The following is a 24,171-nucleotide window of genomic DNA, read 5'->3' on the forward strand; positions in this document are numbered from 1 at the left end:
TCGTCAAGGTAGGGACCAATGTTTTCTATGGTTAAGGAATCAAGGTTTCGCCAACTAATTGTCTTTGGTATAAGCAAGGGAGTGGGAATGTTGAACAGTAGACCGTTCTTAACTCAAAAAGCCATACTGGTTAAATTACATTTGGTTAAATTTAACGTAATATTTCGAAAAAAAGGGCGGTGAAAAGGAAAAATACCAATAGAATTTAAAATTATTTTCTATTTATCAAAATATGCCAAATCAATATCAATAAATTTTTTGAGGTTAAAAACTTCCAAAAATTGAAAATATTTTATTTTATATTTTCTTTTTTGTTTTACAACGTTTCGAGACTACAGTTCCATATTCATAGATATTGATATAAAAAGAAAATCCTGCTAAATCAATATTAATCCTTCAAATATGAACAAATTGAAATAAATACTTACGGAGGAGGTCTAGGTGGGTCTTTGTTTGGATCATATCCAACTGGGCAAATGTCGGCCGTAGGTCTTTCTCCAGTTTGTCCATAACATTCGGTGGGGTAAATGCAATAGCAACCTGGAAATTATAAATAATTAGTCCACTTTGACTGAACGAATTGAATGCGTGATCGGTGAAAGGGCGCTCATTTACCAGTGCAATGTCCATATGGATCTTCCATCATTCTTCCAGGCGCGATGTAGCTAGAAAATAATCACAAAATTAGAGAAATCGACTAGTTAAATAAAATGAACTCTCTGCCTCTATAACAAGAAAAATCAATATTTCGTTACAAAAAATAAATGGGTGTGATCATTTCATCAATTAAAATCATTTTCATACTAACAGGGCCACAATATACTAATTGTTAGTATATAATTTATTGACTGATTAGTAAATATTAATTTTTTTTTAATTGCTGCGTTGATTATATATATATATACATATATATATATAATGGAATTTCAATAGCTTATAACACATCTGATTCCATTTTCATTCTGAATAAAGTAACACGGTATATGTAATACAGTACTGTTAAGAAGTGTTACGGATGTTTATTTCAGCACAGATTTTGAAACAAATAAATTGTTGAATGTATTTTGTGGGGATATAGTCTAAATCTAAATTTGAATCGAAGAAAATATAATGGGGTGCGACATATTACAATAACACCGAAGTAATGCAAATATTACATTGAGGGTGCGACATCTATTTCACATAATTAGAAAAACAATTTTTTTTTCTCATGATGCTTTTGTACCAAATTGAATTTATGTTTATTTTGTATTTAAAAAAAAGTGTAGTACTAATTCAATTAGTATTTTGATTTCCACCTCTCGCAGCATGATCTCCGGATATTATTTAGTAGTGTTAATAGTATAATACCTTCCGTTGTATACTGTATGGCCATCCAAAGGCTCTCCTGGTTTGATGTAGGGCTTTGGTTTGGCCCAAGGTACCTCTTGTTTTGGCTGAGGCTCAAATGGCATAAACGATAGTTTGTGAACAGTATCGCTTTCCACAGGGCTTTTCGGAGGTAAGAATCTAAAATCCGACAGTGAAAAAAAAATAAAAAGTGTGTTACTAGTGTAAGTAATATTGTAACTGTACATTAATATTTGTTGATTTGAACAAATGGTTGTAATTTAATTCAGTTGTGCATTATTACTACGTAAACCGTTAGTCTGTGTTTACCCCTTTTAAATATCTGAATAGAGCAAACGCTACCCAAACTCTCATTGGATGAGCTTAATCTTCAATAATTCCGTATCGGAAAACAATCTTTTAGAATTAAAAAATATACATAAATGCCTTTTTGTGTGCACAGTACGATGCACTCTGAACTAGTTTGAAAATTTTTAGAGTTCATATTATTAATTTAAAATTCGAAACTACTTCTGCATTTGCTCCACGAAATTAGGCAAAAACGGAAATTTCTTATTATTTCCGTAGAAACCCACGAAACCTATAATTGGGCAAACGCTAACAAAGCACACTGAAAAATAAACAAAATGTTATATGTAAGCTATGTTTTATGGCAATGTGAAACTCAACTACGAATCATATTGAGTATGATTTGTAGTTGAGGGAACACGCTGAGTTTTGCTATTCTTTCAGATTTCCCCCGTTCCTGCATTTACCCCACTACTCTCTCCTACCATTAATAATAATTTAATTTATTGGTTATTACGATGCATTTAATTTAAAAAATGATTTTTTGATCCTTCAGGAAATAGTATGTAAAATTAATATCACTCCAAAATAACCATTAAAAAAATATTTTAATATTACATCATTATTATTATTTGTTTATATGCTTTTTATTAAATTGATATTTAGGTTTAATTAAAATAGAGTAAAGAATTATCATATGATGTATGTCTGTAGTTTTAGTGATGAGGAAGGGGAAGAAATTATATCGGGATTTTTTTTTAAATGTTCGATAAAAAAAAATTGAATAATTTAAAAGAACCTAAAATGGATACTCTTTTACTCAATATTTTCAACTTATGAATTACTAAAACAGGTAAATCATCTAAAATCTTGACTAAATCTATTATAATACCTTTCCAAGTTTGTGCATTCAAGCTAAATAACTTAATTTAATTAAAAATATCCTGTTAAATTCTGCCAAGTATTGTCCACGTACCTTCTTTCAGGTTTAAATGACGCCGAAGGTTCAAATCTTCTATAATCTGGGACTTTATATGACATGGACATAACCGAATCATCTGAAAAACAAAATGTTAAATGACATTTAGAGTACTGACTCTCTTTCACTTACTCATAGCTTACCTCCACCATAAAATTCACCTATTGTTTTAAAATCAATTATTTTTAATTACATCAAAATGATGATTTTAATAATGAGAACAATGAATAAATAAACAAATAATAATTTACAATAATTATTTATGATATATACTTAATACATAGCAGTATTTTTTTCTTAGCTTTGTTCGTGCATAGGCTTCGTCTAAAATTGAGTTGATAATTAAACAATAAAGGCATTCATGTTTAAATGTTAATAGAAAGCCTAGAAATACTCAATCTGGATAAGTGATTTTTATTATTTATATGAAGTTTACAAAATCACTTTTAAACAGTATTTTCGATTACATACTGTGTATGCTTACCCATATCGCACTAAATCTTCAGTTCTAAAGAGTAATATTCATTTCATTAATAATAGTCAGCAAGATTGGAAATTGCTGGTGGCTGGTAGGGAGCGGGAGAATGTGGCCAGATCTACTAACGACTCAGTAGTACCCGCTTTCACAACTCAAGTTAACAACCACAATTGTTTGACCCTGACTTTACAGACATCTATTTTACTTGTGATGCTAGGCAAATCACTCTAGTTAATTTTTTTAAAATTTTAATGGAATAATTAAACAAAACACGATAACCTTTTGAAATGTTTGAATTGAACAATAATAAAATTTTACCCAATGGTAATATAATAATTGTTGTACTTTTCTTATCAATCCTAGAAGGCTCGTGAACACGGTGCCTCATGTCAGTGATGTGGATTTTAAAAGTTAAGGATGTTCATTGAGACTTTGAATTCACTTACCATTATTATTATTTTTTTTATTTTAACTATTTCTATCATGGACGTTAAACAATTATTTCATTTTTCTCGGTTTTATCGCACATCAGTTACAGATCTTTTTCAACGAAAACGACAATAATACTTCTTATGTAGTCTACAATAAATAATCCTTTCGTTGGTAGGAGAAAAACGCCTTCAATGTGCAATATTGCTCAATTTCTTCTTCAAGATTTTACCATCAGCCAGAATCACAATTGTGCAGCAACTGGAAATTATTATTATTATATTTTAAGATATTAAAAAAAGATGATAGAAAACTGGCATCACAGAAAACTGTGATATAGCCACAAAGCACAGAGTAAAGAGACTAAAGATCTGTGATTAAATACAGCAACTCTAGTCCCCAAGAAACCAGAGACCGGCCACGCCCTCCCCACCATCTCAGTCAATTGCCATCGCCAATCCCACTGTCAATACACAAATATATAGCTCCTCCAAATCATCGCATCCTTAACACCAATATTTATTTTAAGGCTTCCTCCATTGACTTACCGTCCCATTGAATTTTATTAGAAAAACCAAAAGAGATTGAGGAAATTAGGGCTCTATTGCTATTTCTTTGAATAGACAAAAAAAATCAATTCAGCCTCTTACTAGACTCGTTCATCCTACCTCTATCATAAACAGTTATGTCATCATTTACCTGCTACAATATTACTTACTTTAATCAAACCAGACTTAAGAAAGAAGACAGTATTTTCAAAATTCAGATTTTGTAAAATCGAAACTAATGAATAGAACACTAAAATTGATAAAAATAATATTTTTTTATATGGATTTAATTCTAAATATTATTTAAAATCTGAAAACTCACCAGACATTGGAGCTGAAGAAAATCCTAGGTTGTTAGGCCTGATGATCTTCGGTGGAGTGTCTATGCATTTGGGAGTGTAATCGTGTTTGTGTGTGGTCACCTCAGCCATAGGTCCTTCCCCTGACAATCTGTGATCCCTTGGGTAGTATATTTTCTGCCTGGTGACTCCTGGCCAAGCTCCAAAACTCATCTGTTGGTAGTGGTATTCATTGTGTTTATTAACCTTAAATTATGTCTATTTGAAAAAAAAATCAACCATTCCTCTCTGTAAGCAGTAATAAGGAATGGATAAACATAAATAAAACAAATAAACAAAAAAATAAAATAAATAAATAATTTGATAAATACCTAAGTGAGGAAATAAATGTTTTCATGTTTCTATGGTTGTTATGACAATAGTCAGATTTTACTGATATATTTCAGTTCCCTATGTATAAAATATTTATATATTTAAATGCTGTATAGGAATTGACATTTTTGAGAAGTGGTGAATAAGTCAGTCAGTGAATTGTTCCAGACACGTCCAGTCCGCTTTTAGAAGATAAATATAAACCATCATTGAAAATACTGGTCAGAATCATATTATGTTTGTCATTATTTTTTTAAAAATATATAACTATTTGGATATAATAAACTATAGAGTAATCTTTTGCAGCATTCTTTATTATTAACATTCTTTGTGCTTCTAGTAATTGCGTGGAGAAAGGTTAAGGTAAAACACAAAAATTCATGATTATTTAATTTCGTAACACATACATTCTAAAGTTATTTTGAAGTAAAATACAAGTCTAAAATTCGGTATATCGGCCTCGTAAATAACTTTCCAATGTTTTGTCTCATAACAGGAAATTATAATACTACCACTGACGAGGATACTACAGAAAATCTCTAACCTTATGAGTTGTCAGATCCGAGAAGTCCCCCGCAGGCGTCAGGTTTTCCCTGGCTAGCAACGGTTTTCCCTTACAGTTCCTTAACATACTGGGTTCGAAAGCTTCGAAAGACTGTTTGTAAGTTGTATGATCAGGCATTTTTGTTTCTGGAGATCTATAAATCTAAAAATATATATATATATATATATTTTAAAGTTGGAATACTATTTTAAGAATATTAATAATTAGTTTATTTCCTGACCTTACACGGCTTGAACGATACAGCGCGCTCTGGTTGAATGTATTTCATTCTCTAAAAAAACCATTGATATAAAACTAAGTTAACTTATAATAAACTTGATTGTTGTCAACTTAATTATATTGGTTTAATGCAGTTAAATACCTTTTCTCCAGGAAACAATTTGCATCGACATCGAAGTCCATATTGATGACCTGATGGCCACGCTCGGGGCTAGAAAAACATAAGGTAAACTTATTTACTATAAATAATATAGAAGTGCCATAATAATTAAATAGATGTATGTCCTAGTGAATTTAAATGATTTAAAAATTGTAAAATTTCTTTGATTGATTGTTCATTATTTCTAATTCATTATATATGTCCCGAATTTTAGCTGGTTCGTATTTATTATATTAAATTTATTTAAGAACCTATTTGATTTTTTAAGTAAAGACGTAATAAAAATCTAATATACGAGCCAATACCCAAAATATTTGAGCATTTAGACACAATTAAATTCAATAAATATTTATTCACATACCTGAAAAATTTTAAGTCTTTAGTAAGAAGCAAGCAATGGTGCTGATACAACGATTGTCTATAATTTCTTAAAAGTGATAGTTTATAATGAAATCTTCCAGTGTTGTCAGAAATCCAAGATTGAGGTCGGTGGAACTGCATTCCACCGGAAAACACAGATACTAAAGTTAGTAGACTTGGATGCTATGATAAGATATTTTTCTGCAAATAAAGAGTGGTTTTCCTTATACCTAGTCTTCCGATCCTATCTCTCATCTTGCTCCTTTTAGTTCAATGTGGTACATAATTTTGTAAATGTTTTCCAGTAGTGACAGGTGTTCCACACGACATTGTCTTGGGTCCTGTCCTCAACAGTTTCTTTTCCACTAATATCCTATTCATTTCAATAAATCCGGGCAATATTTTCTGTTGATACCGCCATTCTCTCATTGAAATTAGGTCTTAGAACGGCATCCTCGTACTTACAAAGGTACTTGTTCCTTGGCTTAGCAAAGTAAGTGAATCTAAATGTTAACAAAAGACCTTTACCGTGCACAGATCTTGTCCGCCAGTTCTTTTTAACTGCATATCACTTTCCTTCTTATTCTCAATCAGGTACCTTGAATCCTTCCGAAACTGAACATAAAAATGTAACCCTCAAAATAATCATAAAGTATAGGAACTTAACGCACGATTTTGGCAATTATATAGACGGCTAAATAGAAAATTTAAAGGTTTCAGTTGACAATAAACAACTTACAAGACAATACTAAAACCTATCTGAGTGTACACATTCAATCCTTTCAGTCCGAAATCCTACGAACAGTGCTCCATGTTAGGTAATTACAGTACCCTATCCCTTAATATTCCATTTGTTTCTGACATTATTCCATCTAAATTTTCCAAATTTCGTGAGACGCTCATTCATTATCCTCATCATTTAGCACGATTCCTATCCAGCTTCACACATTCCTACAATCATTCTCGAAGATTGAATTGACCGTGGCTTAGAAATCTGCTGTAAATAAAAATATTTGAGTTCTGGCACTGACCAAATGCTGTACTATAGTCCTGAGCGTCTGCGGCTAGCGCCATCACTGTCTTCTATAGCTTTCAGTTCTAATATAATTGTTTTCCATCGAAGAATGATAATATAATCTACTATAATCAAGGACAATAAGTATCAGTATTCTAAGTATTCATTCATAGAGTATATAGAGATTAAACTGAAGAAAAAATGAAATGGGAATAATAATATTAACAAATTTAAAAAATGGCCAAAATATAAATAAATAAAAAAGAAATATGTTATCAATAAAAAAATATATAAAATCGACATGAAAACTGCGGGAATGAAATATACAACTCAAAATAGAGCTCAAATAACTTTTTGGAATTTAAATTCCAGTATATTATAGCGATGGAAAAGAGCTTAGCTGCCAACCTCAGATAGAACGCCGAATATTTTCGAAAGCAGGTGAATAAGACCGGTCCTGGTGACCTTACCAATCTGAATATAATTATTGTTTTCAAATCGATTTCACCAACGATAAATTCATAGGCTATCAATAAGAAAAACAAGTAATCGAAACCTTATTAATAATTATAATCACCATAATGTTTTTTCTCGCAATATATATATCAAAACAACAACAATCATCTCAGTTTAAAAAACCTTCTCAGGAGGGAGAAAATAGATAAGTACTTCAGTGTTAGTATGTGAAAATAAATATTTAAACGTTATTATAAATTATAAAGAATGTGTTTCATAATTTAATTATTAATTTTTCAAAAATAAATTATTAAGTACTTAAACTTGATTCTTTGTCATAAGACTCGGTAAAAACTTTTATAATTTATAATAATTAGGAAAAAAAATCTTATAATGAATATAAAACTTCAAGATTCTCGGTAACCTTATTACGAACGTTCTGGAAAGACGTTCGGGAAAGTTCAGGAGAAACACCTTTTTTGCTGTACTGTATGCAGAAAACTAAGTTTCTCAAAAATAATTGAGCCTCCTCACGTAATTTCTTTATGTAATATTGAAGTCGGCGGCCGTTGTACGTGAGTGATTTAAGACGTCACTTACACAGCAATTTCGTAAGTTTAGTGACGCAGGTTCGTTCCGGTATCAGTAGAATGACTTTTATTTCGTGGAAGCCACAAGGATTAAAAAAATAATAAAAAATTAAAAATACGTTTTAAAGAGTATCTGTTAACATCAGGATAGCAAAGGGCTGTTTACTAGAAAAGGCCCATATTTGAGAACAAAGAACTTCAAAATGATATAAAAAGTAAATTTAAATATTTAAAAACTTCTTATATATTTAAGGTATATATTACCTATCGCAAATATTGCATAAGATGGTCGGGAGGTGCGGTCAGCAAAAAACACAAACAAATAATTTATTTGTGCCGACGTTTCGACCTGAATTTCAGGTCTTCATTAGGGCTTTGAACAAGATACTCGATTTTTGTAAAAATCATCAGATTATTCAAGAATGTAAATTGAGTCCTAGACGACAACCCTACCATAAACCATATTGTAAGGAAATAGTTGACCGTATGAAATAGATTGTAGGAAAATAGTCCGGGTGTCGGTCAATAAAGGTTTCAAAATAGTAAAAGAAAATTATTTATAATTAACCTATACAATAAATAGTTTTCTTTTACTATTTTGATACTTTTTTTGACCGCCACCCGGACTATCTTCCTACAAAGAAAATATTGCATATCTGTGATATGTCACTTTAATTTCATGTGAGCATTGTACTATTTCCAAGTCAAAAATAATAATTCATTTATTAAAGCTGTAATTATAAATATTAAAAAAAGAACATTAATGAGGAAAATGTTGAATAGGATTACTCACCGCAGCCATGTCCATATTCTGCTTAACTTCAACCATTTTTTCTTCTTTTTTTTAATGGAAAAATCGTTATTTGCTCACAATTTATGAAATTTCTAATCCTCCATTTCTAATTTATTTAAGCGTGTACGTTAAAGTCGTTTGAAAAGGTTAGACAGAATTTAAATCACTTAGTTTTTCTGGATTTAATGTAAATTTAAGTGAAAACAGAACTATTCAAAGTTTGAACTACGCGGCAAACCTAAACCGTATATGACGTTACTAGCCACAGCTGATTCTAACCAATGAGTTAGTTGTTACTCTAGGGTGATAGGGTAAATTGTGATTACAGCTGTATTTGAAATTGGAAAGCATGTGCTCTTATTTTTCCTTCTTACGACCGAAGGGTATACATTATTATTTTTTAAAATAAATACTTAATGAATCGGGAATTTGTCATTTTCATTGTAATGAATGTATATATTTTTTTTATTGAGTACTTAATTTTCTAGGTCAGATTTTAAAAAATCTTTCATGTAACTACAGTAAAAATGCAAAGAAAAACGTTAGAACAGCTATTATGATGTTAAACATGGGTGGACCTGAAACAACAGACCAAGTACCTGAATATTTACTGAGAATAATGACAGATCGGGATATGATTCAGCTCCCAGTTCAAAGGTTACCTTTCGGTTCTAATTAATGGTACATTATATAGTTTTTATGTACTTAAGAGTGCAGTTATAATATATTTTTAGTACATTAGGTCCATACATCGCCAGAAAAAGAACTGCAGAAGTTCAGAAAAAATATGGTGAAATTGGGGGTGGTTCTCCTATTCATAAATGGACTAAATTACAGGTAACGGTGTAGATTGTGAGAATATTCTAGATTTTTATTACCTTCTGTTAATCATGTTATGAAAACATTTACAGGGAGAGTTGTTGTGTCAAAAGCTTGATAATTTATCACCTAGCACTGCTCCGCATAAGCACTACGTAGCTTTTAGATATGTGAATCCGTTAACTGAAGAAACAGTTGTGGAAATTGAAAGGTCAATGAACTTTGGTTTTAAAAACTATATTAAGGTTAATGAACTAAAAACCAATCATCTAACAGTTTCTTCTCTTTTTTTGCAGAGACGAACCAGAAAGGGTAGTAGTCTTTTCACAATATCCACAGTATAGCTGTGCTACAAGTGGTTCAAGTTTTAATGCCCTCTATTCATTCATGTCAAAAAGGTAAGTTCATTGAACCATATAAACATACAAATTCATTAACAATAAATCAAATTTAAGTTAATTAAGTTAGTTATAAGTAAGGAGCATTTATTGCCTGTTTTATTTAACACTTGTTAGCTTTTTAGCTCTGTAGCTATTTAAATTATTTATTACCAGAAAGAATACTAGTATATAAAAAACTCAATTGGTGCCTACATATACACACACACACACACACATACACATATATAAAATTTGGCAAAAGCAAAATGTCAAAAAAGAGAAGAAGGAATAAGATGTAACACGCTTGAACTGCGTGTTTTTGTAACATACTGGCTTTATTGTATTTGGTACATCTCTTATATACATTAGATCAGCTGATCCCCTCAGTCAGCTGACATCTAAATAACAGCTGACTCATACCGTAACTTCCTCCCACCAGTTTACGAATAATCCTTGTAAACTAATACTATATAATATAATAACATAGAAAACAAAAACAATTAAAAAAAAACTATTTATATTAATTTAAAAAAAAACTATATACATATCATTGAAAAAACTCACAAGTTCCCTTAGAAATTTTTAAAAATTTCATACAGTAAATGAACAAGCTATAATGAAAAAGAAAATATTCACAAAAATCAAAAACAGAATGAAAAATACAATATTTACAAAAATCAATAACAACTTTAAAACACAAAAAAAAAACAACAACAAAACAATAAATAGAATAAATAACTAAATTTTCTGTAATCTAATCTAGTATGGAAACACTTCAGTTTTTATATTGTCATTGCCGGAAGTTTTAATTCTTCAATATGGACAGTTCTCCTCTTTTTGGGTTCTCTAATACTTTCTATTGTTACAACATTGTGTTCCCTTATAATTATCACCCTGAATGGACCCACGTATCACAGTATCTCTTTACCCCTGCTAGACCCCAACTTTCTATACACAATCGTCCCGATTTTGATTGCTCCCATCCTATCTGTGACCTTTAAATTCTCCTGAATTTAATTTATTCATGTATTTCCTCTCCGTCTGCTGCCGTACTCTTATAGTCCCACCTGTGTCCTCGAAGCCCAAAGAGGATCTCAAATGGTGAAAACCCTGTAACTGTATGTATGGAATGATGGTATGCCACAATTGCCTTAGGCATTGACCAGTCCCTGGTCAACCTGATATACTTGAAGATGGTCACTCAACGTGCCGTGAAGTCGCTCTATGCCTCCTCTACTCTTGGGGTGCCCTGGTGTGTTGAGATGCCATATTACATCAAAGGGCTTTCATTTCTGTTCGAATCATGGCATTTTCAAATTCTCTTCCTGAATCTGATGAGATACGCTCTGGAACTCTGTAAAATTGAAACCACATTTGGAGAGGTGCCAGCACTGCTTCCGACGACTTTTCCTGCACCTGGTGCGCCATTGCCGCCTTACTGATGAATTATAGTGATCTATTTAAATCCTCTCCATGTGAAAGTGTCGACCTGTAGATCTTTGAGTGGTGCATCTTCGGTAGGTGTCTCCTCTTGTCTGCGTTTTGGTGGATGTCTGTCATACTTAGTGCGTAGACAAACTTCGCAGTTTCCTAAAACTTCACTGATCGTCTTTTTCATCCCCCACCAAAAGTACCTTCTCTTCAACGCTTGCAAGGTCTCCGAGATTCCTTGGTGATTTGTTTTGCCCTGATGATATGCTACAGTCACCTCTCTCTGGCGTTCGTCTTCCTGAAGGGTTTCCTCCATCAGCTTGCATCGGGCGAATGCCCTGTCCATTCCTATGTGGTTATCATGCCATAGCCACTTGATCTTCTCCCAAACGGCTTCATTCCCAACGTACAGGTGACACTTTTCTCCAGGCTTGGAAGCATTATTCAACATTTTACAGATCTGGTCGTTTTTCACGCCTGGCTGTGGCCAAATTGTCGTGATAATGTTCCTCCCATACTTGTTACACTCAACTTTGACTAATCCAGTGGTTCTTGTCTTCCATATAATCTGCCACCTCTTCTCGTTAATGATGTCCTCGAGTTCCTCCATATATATTGGTCTTCCTTCCTCTGAGCTCTCGTTATACAAAGATTCTTTCCTATTGTCTTCCTCCACCACATTCTGTTCTTCCTCCTGTCCCAGTGTCCACTCCCGCAGGAATTGGCTGGACAGTACCCCGGCCTCTTCTTCTACTGCATTTACTGTTATTGCTCGAGATAACTGATCAGCTACCACATTTTCTTTTCCAGGTTTATATGTGATTTCTATGTTGTACTGTCCTAATAACTCCTTCCAACGCGTAATCCAGGCTGAAGACTCCTTCATCTTTCCCACCCATTGCAGGGGCCTATGGTTAGTGACCATCTTCCGTATAGCTGCAACTTTATCCGCATCAGGTTTAACTTGTTCCCTGAAAATCGTGTGGCCCAAAAAATTAATTTGTTCCTGCCCAAACGATGATTTCTCACCAGATAACTTCAGACCGAATTTCCTAATTCTTTGGAATACGCTGTGTAAATGCTGCAAGTGTTCTTCTTCACTCTTACTGAACACTAGGAGATCGTCCATATAAATCTGACATACAGATTCGTCAATTCCCCTCAAAAACTCGTCCATGAGGCGCTGATAGGTTATGGGAGCATTTTTCAGTCCAAATGGCATTCTTGTAAATTCGTAGTGTCCTCTCTCGAATGTGAATGCCGTCTTATGTTGATCCTTAGGGTGCATTTTGATTTGATGATATCAAATTCTTCAAGTTCAATGTGCTGAATACCGTCGCCCTGCTCAGCCTGTCCAAAATGTCTTCAAATCTAGGGATTGGATATTTTTCATCAATGGTATTCTCGTTCAGCTTCCTGTAATCTATCACCACCCTGTACTTTTAAGTAGATTCACCAGTCACACTCTTCTTCTTCACTGCCCACAACAGACTATTGTACGGGGAAGTGGTATCAATAATTATTCCCTGGCGTTTTAAACTTTGAAGCTCTTCTCAGATGTGGTGACGTAGCGCCTGTGGGTATCTCCTCTCTTTAACGTATGTCACTTTATCTTGTTTTAGTATGATCTCATGGACTGTTCTCCCGGTCGTCCCGAGCTTGTCCTCTTCTTTGAAAAAGATATCTTCGTATTCCCTCCTAAGGCTTCGCCTCCAGTCTTCGGCTTGATTGATTGCTCCGACCCGAGCACCCTTGTTCTTCCACTGAAAATGACATTTGTAGATTTTTCCTCCCAACTTAACCTTCCATTTTCACCTGCTATTCCTAACCCAAGCTCCCACCTTTCCTAGTAGGTCACATCCCACAATTACTTTATATTCCCTATGCATACTTCCTACAATATGTACCTGCAAGTTTTCCCTACTAAATCCCCACTGTGTCAACCCTATCTCCACTTCCCCCTCTACTTCACAAGGGCCACCCAGGGTGATCAATTTACATTGACATTTCTGAATCTTGAGTGTCCTCTCAGCATCACAGAGCTTTTGAAATGCTTCTCGGCACATGATGGTGTTGGAACTGCCTGTCTCTTATATACATTCGATCAGCTGATCCCCTCAGTCAGCTGACATCAAAATAACAGCTGACTCATACCGTAACTTAAATATATATATATATATTTGGTTACTTATATATATACACCTTAGGTTAGGTAAGATTCAATTAAAACCAAAAATAGAGCATCCATAATAGATGGGTGAAGAATAAAAAAATTCTTCAACATCATATCCTGAAACTATCATTTTTTTTTTGCTTATACCATTATTCTTACCTTCCTTTTGATGTGACTTTCTGTGGTTCATGTTGGTAGTTGAAAATATTGTAGTTTCTTCATGTTTAATAAAAATATTTCATAATTAATATAAGCCAAATATTGTGTTTGAAAATATATTATTGGATTGTTACAAAATTGTCATATTTTACCTACTCCCTTCGACTATTAATGCTGACCATAAATGTTATATGTTTCAGGGAAAGAAATCCTAATATAAAGTGGAGTTTAATTGATCGGTGGCCAGTACATCCTTTGTTTACAAAAACTGTGGCCGATAGGATTACATCAGAACTCAAAGTATTTCCAAAAGAAAAACAAAAGGATGTGGTTATATTATTTTCTGCTCATTCTCTGCCATTGAAGGTTTACATCATTATTATTAATTTTTTTTTGTCAATTCTATTTACTACCAAATTTCTTTTATTAAAATAACCCCCCTGTATTTTGGGGATTTGGCTATATATTGGTATTATAGTATAAGGATGAAAATGTATAATGTATTTTTTTTGACAAAAAATATTTTACGATTATCAATTAGGAATTTCTGATGTAGCTTATATAGGCTTAATTTATTTTGTTGAACATTACCTGATTATCTATGGCTTATAAAAAGGTGGTGGTTTATGATTTTGAGGTTAAATAGCTAGTTAGTTAACTAACTTTCTTATATGATATTTTTAACCCAAAGTAAGTTACAGCATATTCATATGAAACATTCATTTCATTTACAAGCATCAATAATATTTGTTAAGGCTGTAAACCGTGGTGATCCCTATCCTAGTGAAGTCGGAGCTACTGTGCAACTTGTAATGCAGGAATTATCTTATTGTAATCCTTATTGTTTAGTCTGGCAATCTAAAGTTGGTCCACTACCATGGTTACAACCATACACTGATGAAGCCATAAAAGGTTAAAATTTTTATTTAAGTATTTTCTATTTTTAAGTATTATGTATTCTATAACTGTATTTCTTATTTTCAGGTTATGTTAAACAAGGGAAGAAAAATTTTATTCTTGTTCCTGTTGCATTCGTTAATGAACATATTGAAACCTTGCACGAGTTGGATATTGAATACTGTAAAGAACTTGGAGAAGAGGTAACTGTACAGTTATTTAAAAAAAAATATTCATCGTAAGAATATTTTTTTCTGATAATGATCCCTATTCTAAGTATAAGCATCGGGCAATTGAAATAGGTGATTGAAATTTTTCTGAATAGTCCACAGTTTTTGAGATTTTTTTATATTTATGGTTGATTAATATTTCATTCCTATGGGTTGCAGTTTTTGTTTAATATTTAAATAAGGGCTGCAGCATAATTACATAGTATATATTGATACAAAAATTAATCTTTTTTTATTGTACTTTTAGTTGGGCGTTGAATGCATAAGAAGAGCAGCTGCTCCCAACGATCATCCACTTTTTATTTCTGCCCTTGCAGATATCGTGAGTTCTCATTTGAAAAGTGATTGTAAAGTCAGTCCTAAATTCTTAACCAGGTGTCCACATTGTGTCAATCCAAGGTGCTCTAGTGCTAAGAAGTGGTTTGCTGAATTGTGTAAGTGATAATAATAATGTAGGCACAAGCTGAAAGCAGGTGTTTAAGAAAAATATCGAAGTTTAGTATAATATGGGTATTTGTAAGAACTTGTGGGTAGAGATTTATTGCTTTACATACAAGGACTAATCATGGTGTGAATGCCTGTTATGGATTTATGGTTAGCTGTTTGATAAAATCTTTTCCATTGTCCACATCATCCTAAAAAAAAATGATTGTATTGGTGTTAGTGTGTGATCTGAAAAAATTTGTGAATCATTAGAAATTAAGTCATTTTTATACTGATAATTGTTTTTATATTTTGTGTCATTATTTTTTTTATTGATGTTTTTGTTAAGAAAAATGTTTTCAATGTTTTTGTATGAAAAATGTTTTTGTTAAGAAAAATGTTTTAAACAGTGTTTAAGTAACTTAAAATATGAACTTAAATATTTTAAGTTACTTAAACCCTTTTTATTGATCTTTATTAAATTGTTATAAATTATGTAAAAATGTTCAATACATCACTTGATTATAATTAATTTTATATGCTAATGACCTTCTATGAGTAGATGCATTTATGAAATTAATAAACAAATTTTATGAAAATTAATTCTATTATGAAAAAATGACATTATGCCAAAAATGTTTAAGTATTTTGTGGCAAGCTATTAGAATTTTTTGACCATTACTTTAATGTAATGAGATTGTTTATCTATTTATTTCTTATTGGAAGAAGATAGTTGACTGTATTCATACTTCAGTAGATTGTAGGAAGATAGTCAATAAAGTTATCAAAATAGAAAAAGAAAACTATTTATTGGTAATCAATGATACCCCACTTTGCAAGGCTTCGTCAGGGCTGTCAGATTGAAACAGAACGAACGACATTTCTCTAGGACTATCTTCCTACAATCTATTTTATTTCTTCTTCTTCCCATTCCCAAGATGCCTTTATTTTGTATACCTCCAAAAGTCCATAGTTTATCAAATTCTTCTGCCACATTATTTTAAGTTTTTATTTATCATTTCTATTTTGTTGACTTCCATCATTGATCCATCATTTAGTAACATATAGAAATTGATATATATTAGGAATGACATTTTTTCTATTGAGTGTTGAACATTTAAGTTTCAGCTTCATTCTGATAGCATGGTGGAGATGGTACTTAAATTTTCCAAGTAAGCATAGGCCAAGGGTGCCATCCACTATAAGTTTACATTAATAAGGTAATAATTTTTAACTTTCTCAAAATGTAATGAAAGTTAACAAAACTGTCAAAAACATTTTGTGGCTAACATATTATGTAAAATACTATCAAGGAGCCCTATCCCAAGGATGAATTTTAATCATTGGTTCTCTCCCTCTTCAACTCTCTGCTTTTCCTCTCTCTCTCAACATATTGATGCATTTAGCCATAATTTATTTATTAATTGTTTAGCATTATTAATTCATGACATCAAATTTTTTAAATCATTGTTAAAAAAAATAAATTAAGTTGGTTGCTGGACCATTGGTTTTGCGGGACAATTTGAGAAAATGTAAACATTTGCGATATGTCGAATGATAAAAAACTTGATGATTTAGAAATATCAAAGAAATCCCATTTTTAATATTAGTTTTAAACATAAAAAATGTATTCTTAGTGCCAGGTATTCCTATTTCTAATATAAAAATTGCTCTATAGTTAACTCAAATAAAAAAAAAAATATTCCATTTTCTTTAAGAAGTAGTACAATAGACAATTAACCTCTTTGTGGGATGGGTAGGTGCTTAATATTAATAGTAGTTGAACCAGAATAAATATAATTCCTGCTAAATGAATCCTTCTTTTTTTCTGATTGCATAAAATTTCAAAATGTAATATCTCAAATGATACTGAACTTAAAATTCTGAAATTAAGAAAAATTAGAGTGTTTTGGTCGAGATTTTTGTGAATATTATGATAAACTAATTTGTTTATTTGTTAATGAACGGAATATGGTCCGGGTGCGGTCAAAAAAACTCAAATAGTAAATGGGTATACTATTTTTATTGAGCCAACGTTTCGCCCCACGTTGCAGGGCTTCATTAGGGCTAAAAAAGATACAAACACTTGACATAGTTACAAAAAAAAAAAAAAACAAGTGGAAAATAACAGGGGTATAAAGTAAAATTTAATAAGAAAAATTAAAGATTGTAAACAGTAAATGAAAACGGTAATAGTAACAGATAGATAAGAGATAAAATAAGAGAAGAAATATTAAAGAAAGTACAAATTAAGAGATGAAAAAAGAAAAGAATAAAATCAAATGATAAGAAAGAATTCATACCTGTTTTGACGGAAGTTAAAGTCAGAGTGAGCCGTTTGTATTGGGAGGAGTGGGGATGACAGTTTAGCACGCCACATAATAACAGAAATAATTTAAAAGTAAATATTGTAAAAAAAAATAAAAAAAAAAAAACAGATAGAAAAACAAAGATGAAATAAAGTATAAAATAATAGGATAAAATATGTGTAAGTGATTAAGAAAGACAATATACCAAATGAGTGGGGATACAGAGAAATGTAAATTATAATAGAAAATTAATAATAAAGTAATTAATATAAGTACACTTAAGAAGGTAACACATGGAATATAAATTAAAAGATAAGATACATGAATATAAATGAAACAGGAAGGATAGTAAATATAAAAATAATTAAATAAGGGGTGAGAATTTAGAGAAACAAGAATAAAAGATATGACAAGAAAGTGGGCTTCTGAAATGCAGAACAAAGTGAAAAGAAGTATTATGAGGGTTTTATTATGTTCAAAATGTGTCGATATGTAAGGGAGATGCAGTCTTTATCTACTTTATGATTGACGGGATTCTTAGTTTAATTTATGTAAATGGACTCCGAGATAAGACGTTTTGTGTGGTTGGGGACAGTGTCAAGAATAGAAGGATTGTCGAAATTAAAAGTATGATTCAGGTTTAATGCCTGTTCTGATAATTTAGATGCAAGTGGATTACAGGAGTTGATGGAAGTTTTGTGCTGGGAAATGCGGTTCTTAAGTTGGTTTCTAGTTTCGCCGATATAGAAGGAATTGTAACATGGGGTTGAACAGGGTGTCTGGTAAACAACATTGGAACGGTTTAAGAAAGGGATAGGGTCTTTCAATTTGGAAAAAAGATACAAAATTTTGTTGTGGGACTTCAAGCCTAGATGTAGGGTGGGAATAGTGGATCTTAAGGATTTTTGAATTTTATCAGAAAGAATGGGGATATACGGAAGGGACCTGTACTGAAAAAGGGGTGGAGTGGGTTGAGGACAGGAGGGATTGGAGTAACATGGTTAATGTAAGAATCAAGTAGTTTGTTAATAATTTTCTGAGGGAAATTGTTGTTGAATAGGATCTGTTTAATACGTTGTATGTTTGTCTGGTGGTATTGAGGGTCAGATAGAGAAAAGGATCGCTGGATAAGGTTCTTACCAACATTAATAATTTGGTGATAAGGGTGTTGAGGAAAATAGTTGAGGAGTCTGCCTATTCTGGCACTTATTCTAGTGGGTTTGGTATACCAATCACTTACACATATTTTATTCCATTATTTTATACTTTATTTTTCTATCTATGAGGTTTTTTTTTTAAATATCTCCTCTCCCCCTCTATTATGTATATTACCATTTATTGTTTACTTAATTTAATTTTTTTTTTTTTACAATATTTACTTTTAAATTATTTCCGTTATTATGTGATGTGCTAAACTGCCATCCCCACTCCTCTCAATACAAATGGCTCACTCTGACTTTGACTTCTGTCAAAACAGGTATGAATTCTTTCTCATCATTTGATTTTATTCTTTTCTTTTTTCATCTCTTAATTTGTACTTTCTTTAATATTTCTTCTCTTATTTTTTTCTCTTATCGATCTGTTACTATTACAGTTTTCATTTACTGTTTACAACCTTTAATTTTTCTTATTAAATTTTACTTTATACCCCTGTTATTTTCCACTTGTTTTTTTTTTTTTTTTGTAACTATGTCAAGTGTTTGTATCTTTTTTAGCCCTAATGAAGCCCTGCAACATGGGGCGAAATGTTGGCTCAATAAAAATAGTGTACCCATTTACTATTTGAGTTTTTTTGACCGTACCCGGACCATATTCCATTCATTAATACACACGGTCAATCAGCAATATTCCAGTTTGTTTATTTGTTATTAGAATTTTAGTAATTGTACGAAAATGGGATAAAATCTGAGTATTGCAAGTTAAGAAAAGATTATTCTGGGTATACTGCAAGATCGCTGGTTGACTGTCTGTAATAATAAATGAAATATGGTCCGGGTGTGGTTAAATAAAAACTCAAATAGTAATAACTATTCCTATTACTTCCCTGGCTTCGTCAGGGCTAAAAAAGATACCAACACTTAACATAAGTAAAAAAGTAAATGAAAAGTTAAAAGGGTATACAATAAAAATTAAATAAGAAAAATAAAAGTTTATAGACAATAAATGAAAATGGAAATAATAACAGATAAAAGGTCATTTATATACGCTAAAAGAAAAATTTAATTTAAATTTAACATGTAAGTAATCAACATAAAAAATAAAAAGAATTAAAATTGGTTTGGCTACCACCCTTGGACCACTTTATTTGATTTGACCCTTTTGGAAAAGTGGTTGAATGAGTTATAATTGTTTATTTGATTGAGCATAAATGAATTTCTGATCAAGTGATCAAAAGAGTTTTCAATAGGAAATCTTTAAATAGCTATTTAGTTATTTAAACTTTGAAATATCCCAACTTATGAAAAAATGAACATATTTATAAAATAATGGCTCATATAGAAAAATGTAGCTCCTTTGTTGGTGTATTTGGGAGTTTTGAAAATGTACTTGTGAATCAGTTGGGTTATGTACTGAAAAAATTATGAATTAAGATTTTGTTATTTGATTTTGTGAATTGTGGTATTAGTTATATTTTTCATTAAAATTCATATTAATATTAATATGTCTCGATAAAATAGAATTTATTAATACTTCTTTATTAAGGAAACAATTACCAGAATTGGTGTTGTGTATTGCTTATGAATGTACTTGTACTTGTGACTTAAAACAACCCACTCCCTTCTTATTTATCTCTACGACCTGTCAAAATGCTTCTTCCTAATTGCCACATATTTTTGGTGTAAACTTCTGGATAAAAGCATCACATTGATTGAGTTTTTATATGTAAAATTATAACACAATACAATACAGATAAACTTACATTTATTTATAGTGTTAGGTATGATGAACTGTTTACTAAAATAATTTAGAGTTAAATCTTTTATTTAAATTTTAACAAATATTAATTACCTCAGTTTACTTCATGTTTTTCTTTAGAAAATTCTTACCCTTTCAGTATAGCATTTATTTAGCTAACTTATTTTTTAAAAATTAGTTTCTAATATGGCACATTAAATAGAAAAAATACTTAAACCATGACCAAATATTTGTGATTTTTCTTCGTCCGATTTTGTCCATGTTTGAGATTCAGTAAAAAATGGGTGATTAAAATTCTTGAAGTTATCTATATATATTTTATTTTATACCAGATCGGCCTGGTTGGTGGGCCTTACATGGTTGATATAACCGTTATATTATATATATATTTTTTTTAACAGTTGATTATGGGAGGGGTATAGTCTCGTACAAAAGACACCCCTAACTATAAACAATGTTATTATAGGAGAAGAGAGAAAAAAAAATAAAAATAATAATGAATAAATAAAATGAGTAATAATAAAAAGTAAAATAAAGGTAGTGTGACTATGAATTAATTTTATATTTATTAAAATTGATAAAAGAATGTCCTGCAGCAGTCTGGGCTTCAGTCTTCGGGTTGAGGTTGAGTTTCCCAGGTTGTAGGTCACTGTCGGCAACTGGGAGTGGAACTTCATGAACCGTTTTTTGATGTAATCCTCTATTAACTCCATATGTAATTCGCGATTCAATTGGCTATTTCTTATGAACCAAGGAGCGATTCTTAGGACTTTATTTTGAAAAGATTGTAGTTTTTTCCTTTTTGTGAAGGATGCCGCTCCCCAGACTTCACAGACGTACATCAGCAGTGGCCTGAGAATTGTTTTAAATATAAGAACAGTTGTTCCTGGTTTTAGTTTGGAATTTCTGTTTAGGATAGGATATAGCATTGCTAACCTTGCATAAGTTTGAGTTAGTTTGATGTTGATATGGTGATTCCAGGTAAGCCGGCGATCTAGGTGAATTCCCAGGTATCTTACTGTTTCTCTGGCAGGATTCCATTTCACATTTTTACCTTTGAGGATTAGATCTGGTGGATCTGGTGGGCATCAAAGAGTATAAACTTTTGAGTTACATTTTTCAATTTTCAGGCTAATCCTCCATTTAGTGAAATATTGTTCTAGATCATTAAGGTGATTTTGCAAAGTGTTTCTAGCTATTATTATATCATCATGTTGAGAGAACACAGCTGTGTCGTCAGCGAACATAGCTATGGAGGTGTGTGTGGTCTGGACGATGTCGTGAAGGTAAAAGTTGAACAAAATGGGAGAAAGGACTGAACCTTGTGGAGTACCGGCATGGATTTGTTTAAGGGTTAAATGTTTGTTTTTAATTGTGACTGAAAATGTTCTACCATTGAGGAATGAGCTCAGAATATTGTATAGGTATTTTGGAATGCCTGCTTTCTTTAGTTTATATAGGAGGACTCGATGCCAGACCTTATTGAATGCTTGTTGGAAAAAATTCTTGAAGTTGAGAAGCTTCTTAGTAGTCAGTCGTCCATAAAGATTTATCAGTAGTTGTGAGGTTTTCAGTTAAGTTAGTTAAATTTTGCGTTTTGAATTTTTTAAGTTCTGTTTTAAGTTTGTTTGTCAATTATTTAGTATAATATATTTTACCTATAGGGTATCTAGTCCTGTGCCACTTCACTCTTGCTCTGCGTTTTTCCTTTAATAAGATGCAAATGTGCTGTGGCAAGTTAGTATGTATAGTATTATTAATTTTACTGATAGTTGTGTTTGTATATGCAAAATCTTATAGATTCTGTAAAGTTTTCAATGGCTTCGTCAATGTCATGTTTAGTCTTAAGTGGAATTTTTAAGTCTGGTTTGTTTTCCAAATCATCACGAAAATTTGTCTCAGTCAACTCATCCTTTGATCAATGAAGGTAGAGAGGGCTTAGGAATGAAGTTCGAATATAAGAAAAGGATGACTGGATTGTGTTCTGAGGAAAGGTCATCTATAGATTTGATAATGGTCCAGGAACAGGAAATTTGGAAGGTGATAAATATATCTAGAATATCTTTTTGTAATTTGAAAAGGTAATTCTAGCACTGATTTTGAAAGTATGAGTAAAAACCGTATAGTATAATATAGGAAAAAAATAAAAAGGCATCGAAGAAAGTAATACTAGGCCAAAATGATTTAAAAAGTATACCAATTTTTCAGTAACACTTGTGATGTACACAATGATTTTATTAATTGGAATAATATACTTGAAATAATTGTTTAAATTCTTTTGTTGATTGAGACATAAATTATTTAGTTTTAATATTTTTGTGATACTATTCTCTTTATTTATATGTAGTGCAATCTTTTCAGTTATTGGCCATAATAAGTGATCTGTGATACAATAAATTAAAACTTTGTTGTTTCTAATTTAGTTTAAACATATTTTTTTTTAATGAAAGCTGTCAATATGACTAAACAGTTTTTCTTTCTTTATTTTTTTTTTAAACTTTTTAAATTGTGCCTCTTTTTTTAAAGTTGTTAAAAGAAAATGTCTAATTTTAATTTGAAATTTATCCTCCTAGAAATTATCCATCCCTAATTATAGATTTATTTTTATAAAATAAGTTATTTATTCAATTTTACAATTGCATATTAAGGTCAAAACCAAGGTAATGCCTATAAACTAGAGCAATCATTCACGAAGGGTGGATTTAAATGATGAAGTGTCTGTTTGATGTGAATAAAGGGGAGCAGAGGTTGATGACAACCATATCCTTAAGAGTAATGGCACTAATCTATCTTTTTAGGGATTCACAACAGTGATACAGCAGATGTATGAACCATTGTCTCTGATTTAAAATTGATAACAACCCTTTAACCTTATTCTTAAGCCAAAATAATTTAAATTATTAATTCTGTTTGTATATCTGTTAGTCAGGTTTACCTTTACAGATATCTCCCTTTAGTTAAATTATGTGTTAAAGAGAGTGATATAATGATTAGAAAAACCTTCCAACTATTTATGTTGGTTCAATATTTATATTCTCTATATACTCATTAAGTAACCAACTGTATTATTTATTTGTATGACTAAATTTATTTTCTTAAAGCTATGGGGAGTTAATAATCGTCATATAATAAATCAGGAACCTTGATTATAAATTTTTTTTTTATATGGTAGAAAAAATTCAAAATTTCTCATCGATCTACTAACTATTGGGTTGTAAAATAAGTTCGTAGCGTTTTTCAATATCTTAATTTAATACTCTCTGTGTTCATAAAATCATGTTTACTTGGTCTATAATGTTTACATATTCTAAAAAAGGTAAAGGTGCTTTTATGTTTAGGTTTCAACCTAGATTCCTTTTCCTTAAGTGGTATTTTGCTTACACAAAATGGAAGAGAATATTTCGCAGTCATACATCGCAACTACCGATGGTTTCTTGAATTGTGCGCTTCATACTCCACCAGAAGTATCGACGGCGCAACGCCTGTAGTGTTTCGTTTAGCCTTCTATGATTGATCTTCCCCTGGTGATATGC

The 24,171-nt window shown here is 31.5% G+C and overlaps 2 protein-coding genes across 3 annotated transcripts in view; one reads left to right on the plus strand and one right to left on the minus strand.

Annotated features, from left to right (window-relative positions):
- The window catches only part of LOC106685381 (uncharacterized), a 13,421-nt gene extending 4,198 nt beyond the window's left edge, over positions 1-9,223 (minus strand). Inside the window, exons 1-9 of one of the 2 annotated variants that reach the window (XM_014428011.3) lie at positions 8,902-9,223; positions 5,670-5,738; positions 5,529-5,579; positions 5,288-5,449; positions 4,395-4,584; positions 2,615-2,696; positions 1,351-1,509; positions 616-665; positions 429-540 (exon numbers count right to left, since the gene is read on the minus strand). In XM_014428011.3, coding sequence (XP_014283497.1) covers positions 429-540; positions 616-665; positions 1,351-1,509; positions 2,615-2,696; positions 4,395-4,584; positions 5,288-5,449; positions 5,529-5,579; positions 5,670-5,738; positions 8,902-8,937 — 911 coding nt within the window. In that variant the 5' untranslated portion in view covers positions 8,938-9,223. Of the gene's footprint in view, positions 1-428; positions 541-615; positions 666-1,350; positions 1,510-2,614; positions 2,697-4,394; positions 4,585-5,287; positions 5,450-5,528; positions 5,603-5,669; positions 5,739-8,901 lie in introns of those variants that run through there. The other variant, XM_024359555.2, reaches the window with a different exon arrangement.
- FeCH (ferrochelatase, mitochondrial) lies at positions 9,170-20,745 on the plus strand. Its single transcript, XM_014428009.3, has 9 exons — positions 9,170-9,284; positions 9,390-9,558; positions 9,636-9,738; positions 9,813-9,931; positions 10,017-10,118; positions 14,064-14,229; positions 14,619-14,775; positions 14,848-14,963; positions 15,238-20,745. Exons 1-9 carry the CDS (start codon positions 9,251-9,253, stop codon positions 15,430-15,432), a joined length of 1,161 nt encoding a protein of 386 aa, XP_014283495.1. The 5' UTR covers positions 9,170-9,250; the 3' UTR covers positions 15,433-20,745.
- Positions 20,746-24,171: the final 3,426 nt, after the last annotated feature.

This window comes from Halyomorpha halys, unplaced genomic scaffold (assembly GCF_000696795.3).
Source record: "Halyomorpha halys isolate HHAL.00 unplaced genomic scaffold, Hhal_1.1 Scaffold687.1, whole genome shotgun sequence".
NCBI lineage: Eukaryota > Metazoa > Arthropoda > Insecta > Hemiptera > Pentatomidae > Halyomorpha > Halyomorpha halys.

What these genes read in the sequence shown, in the direction of transcription:
- FeCH (XM_014428009.3), top strand. Translation starts at nt 9,251, where the DNA reads ATGTGCTCTTATTTTTCCTTCTTACGACCGAAGG. An exon ending in ATTCAGCTCCCAGTTCAAAG is followed by an intron (nt 9,559 to 9,635) that starts GTTACCTTTCGG and finishes ATATATTTTTAG; the next exon opens with TACATTAGGTCCATACATCG. An exon ending in ATAAATGGACTAAATTACAG is followed by an intron (nt 9,739 to 9,812) that starts GTAACGGTGTAG and finishes AAACATTTACAG; the next exon opens with GGAGAGTTGTTGTGTCAAAA.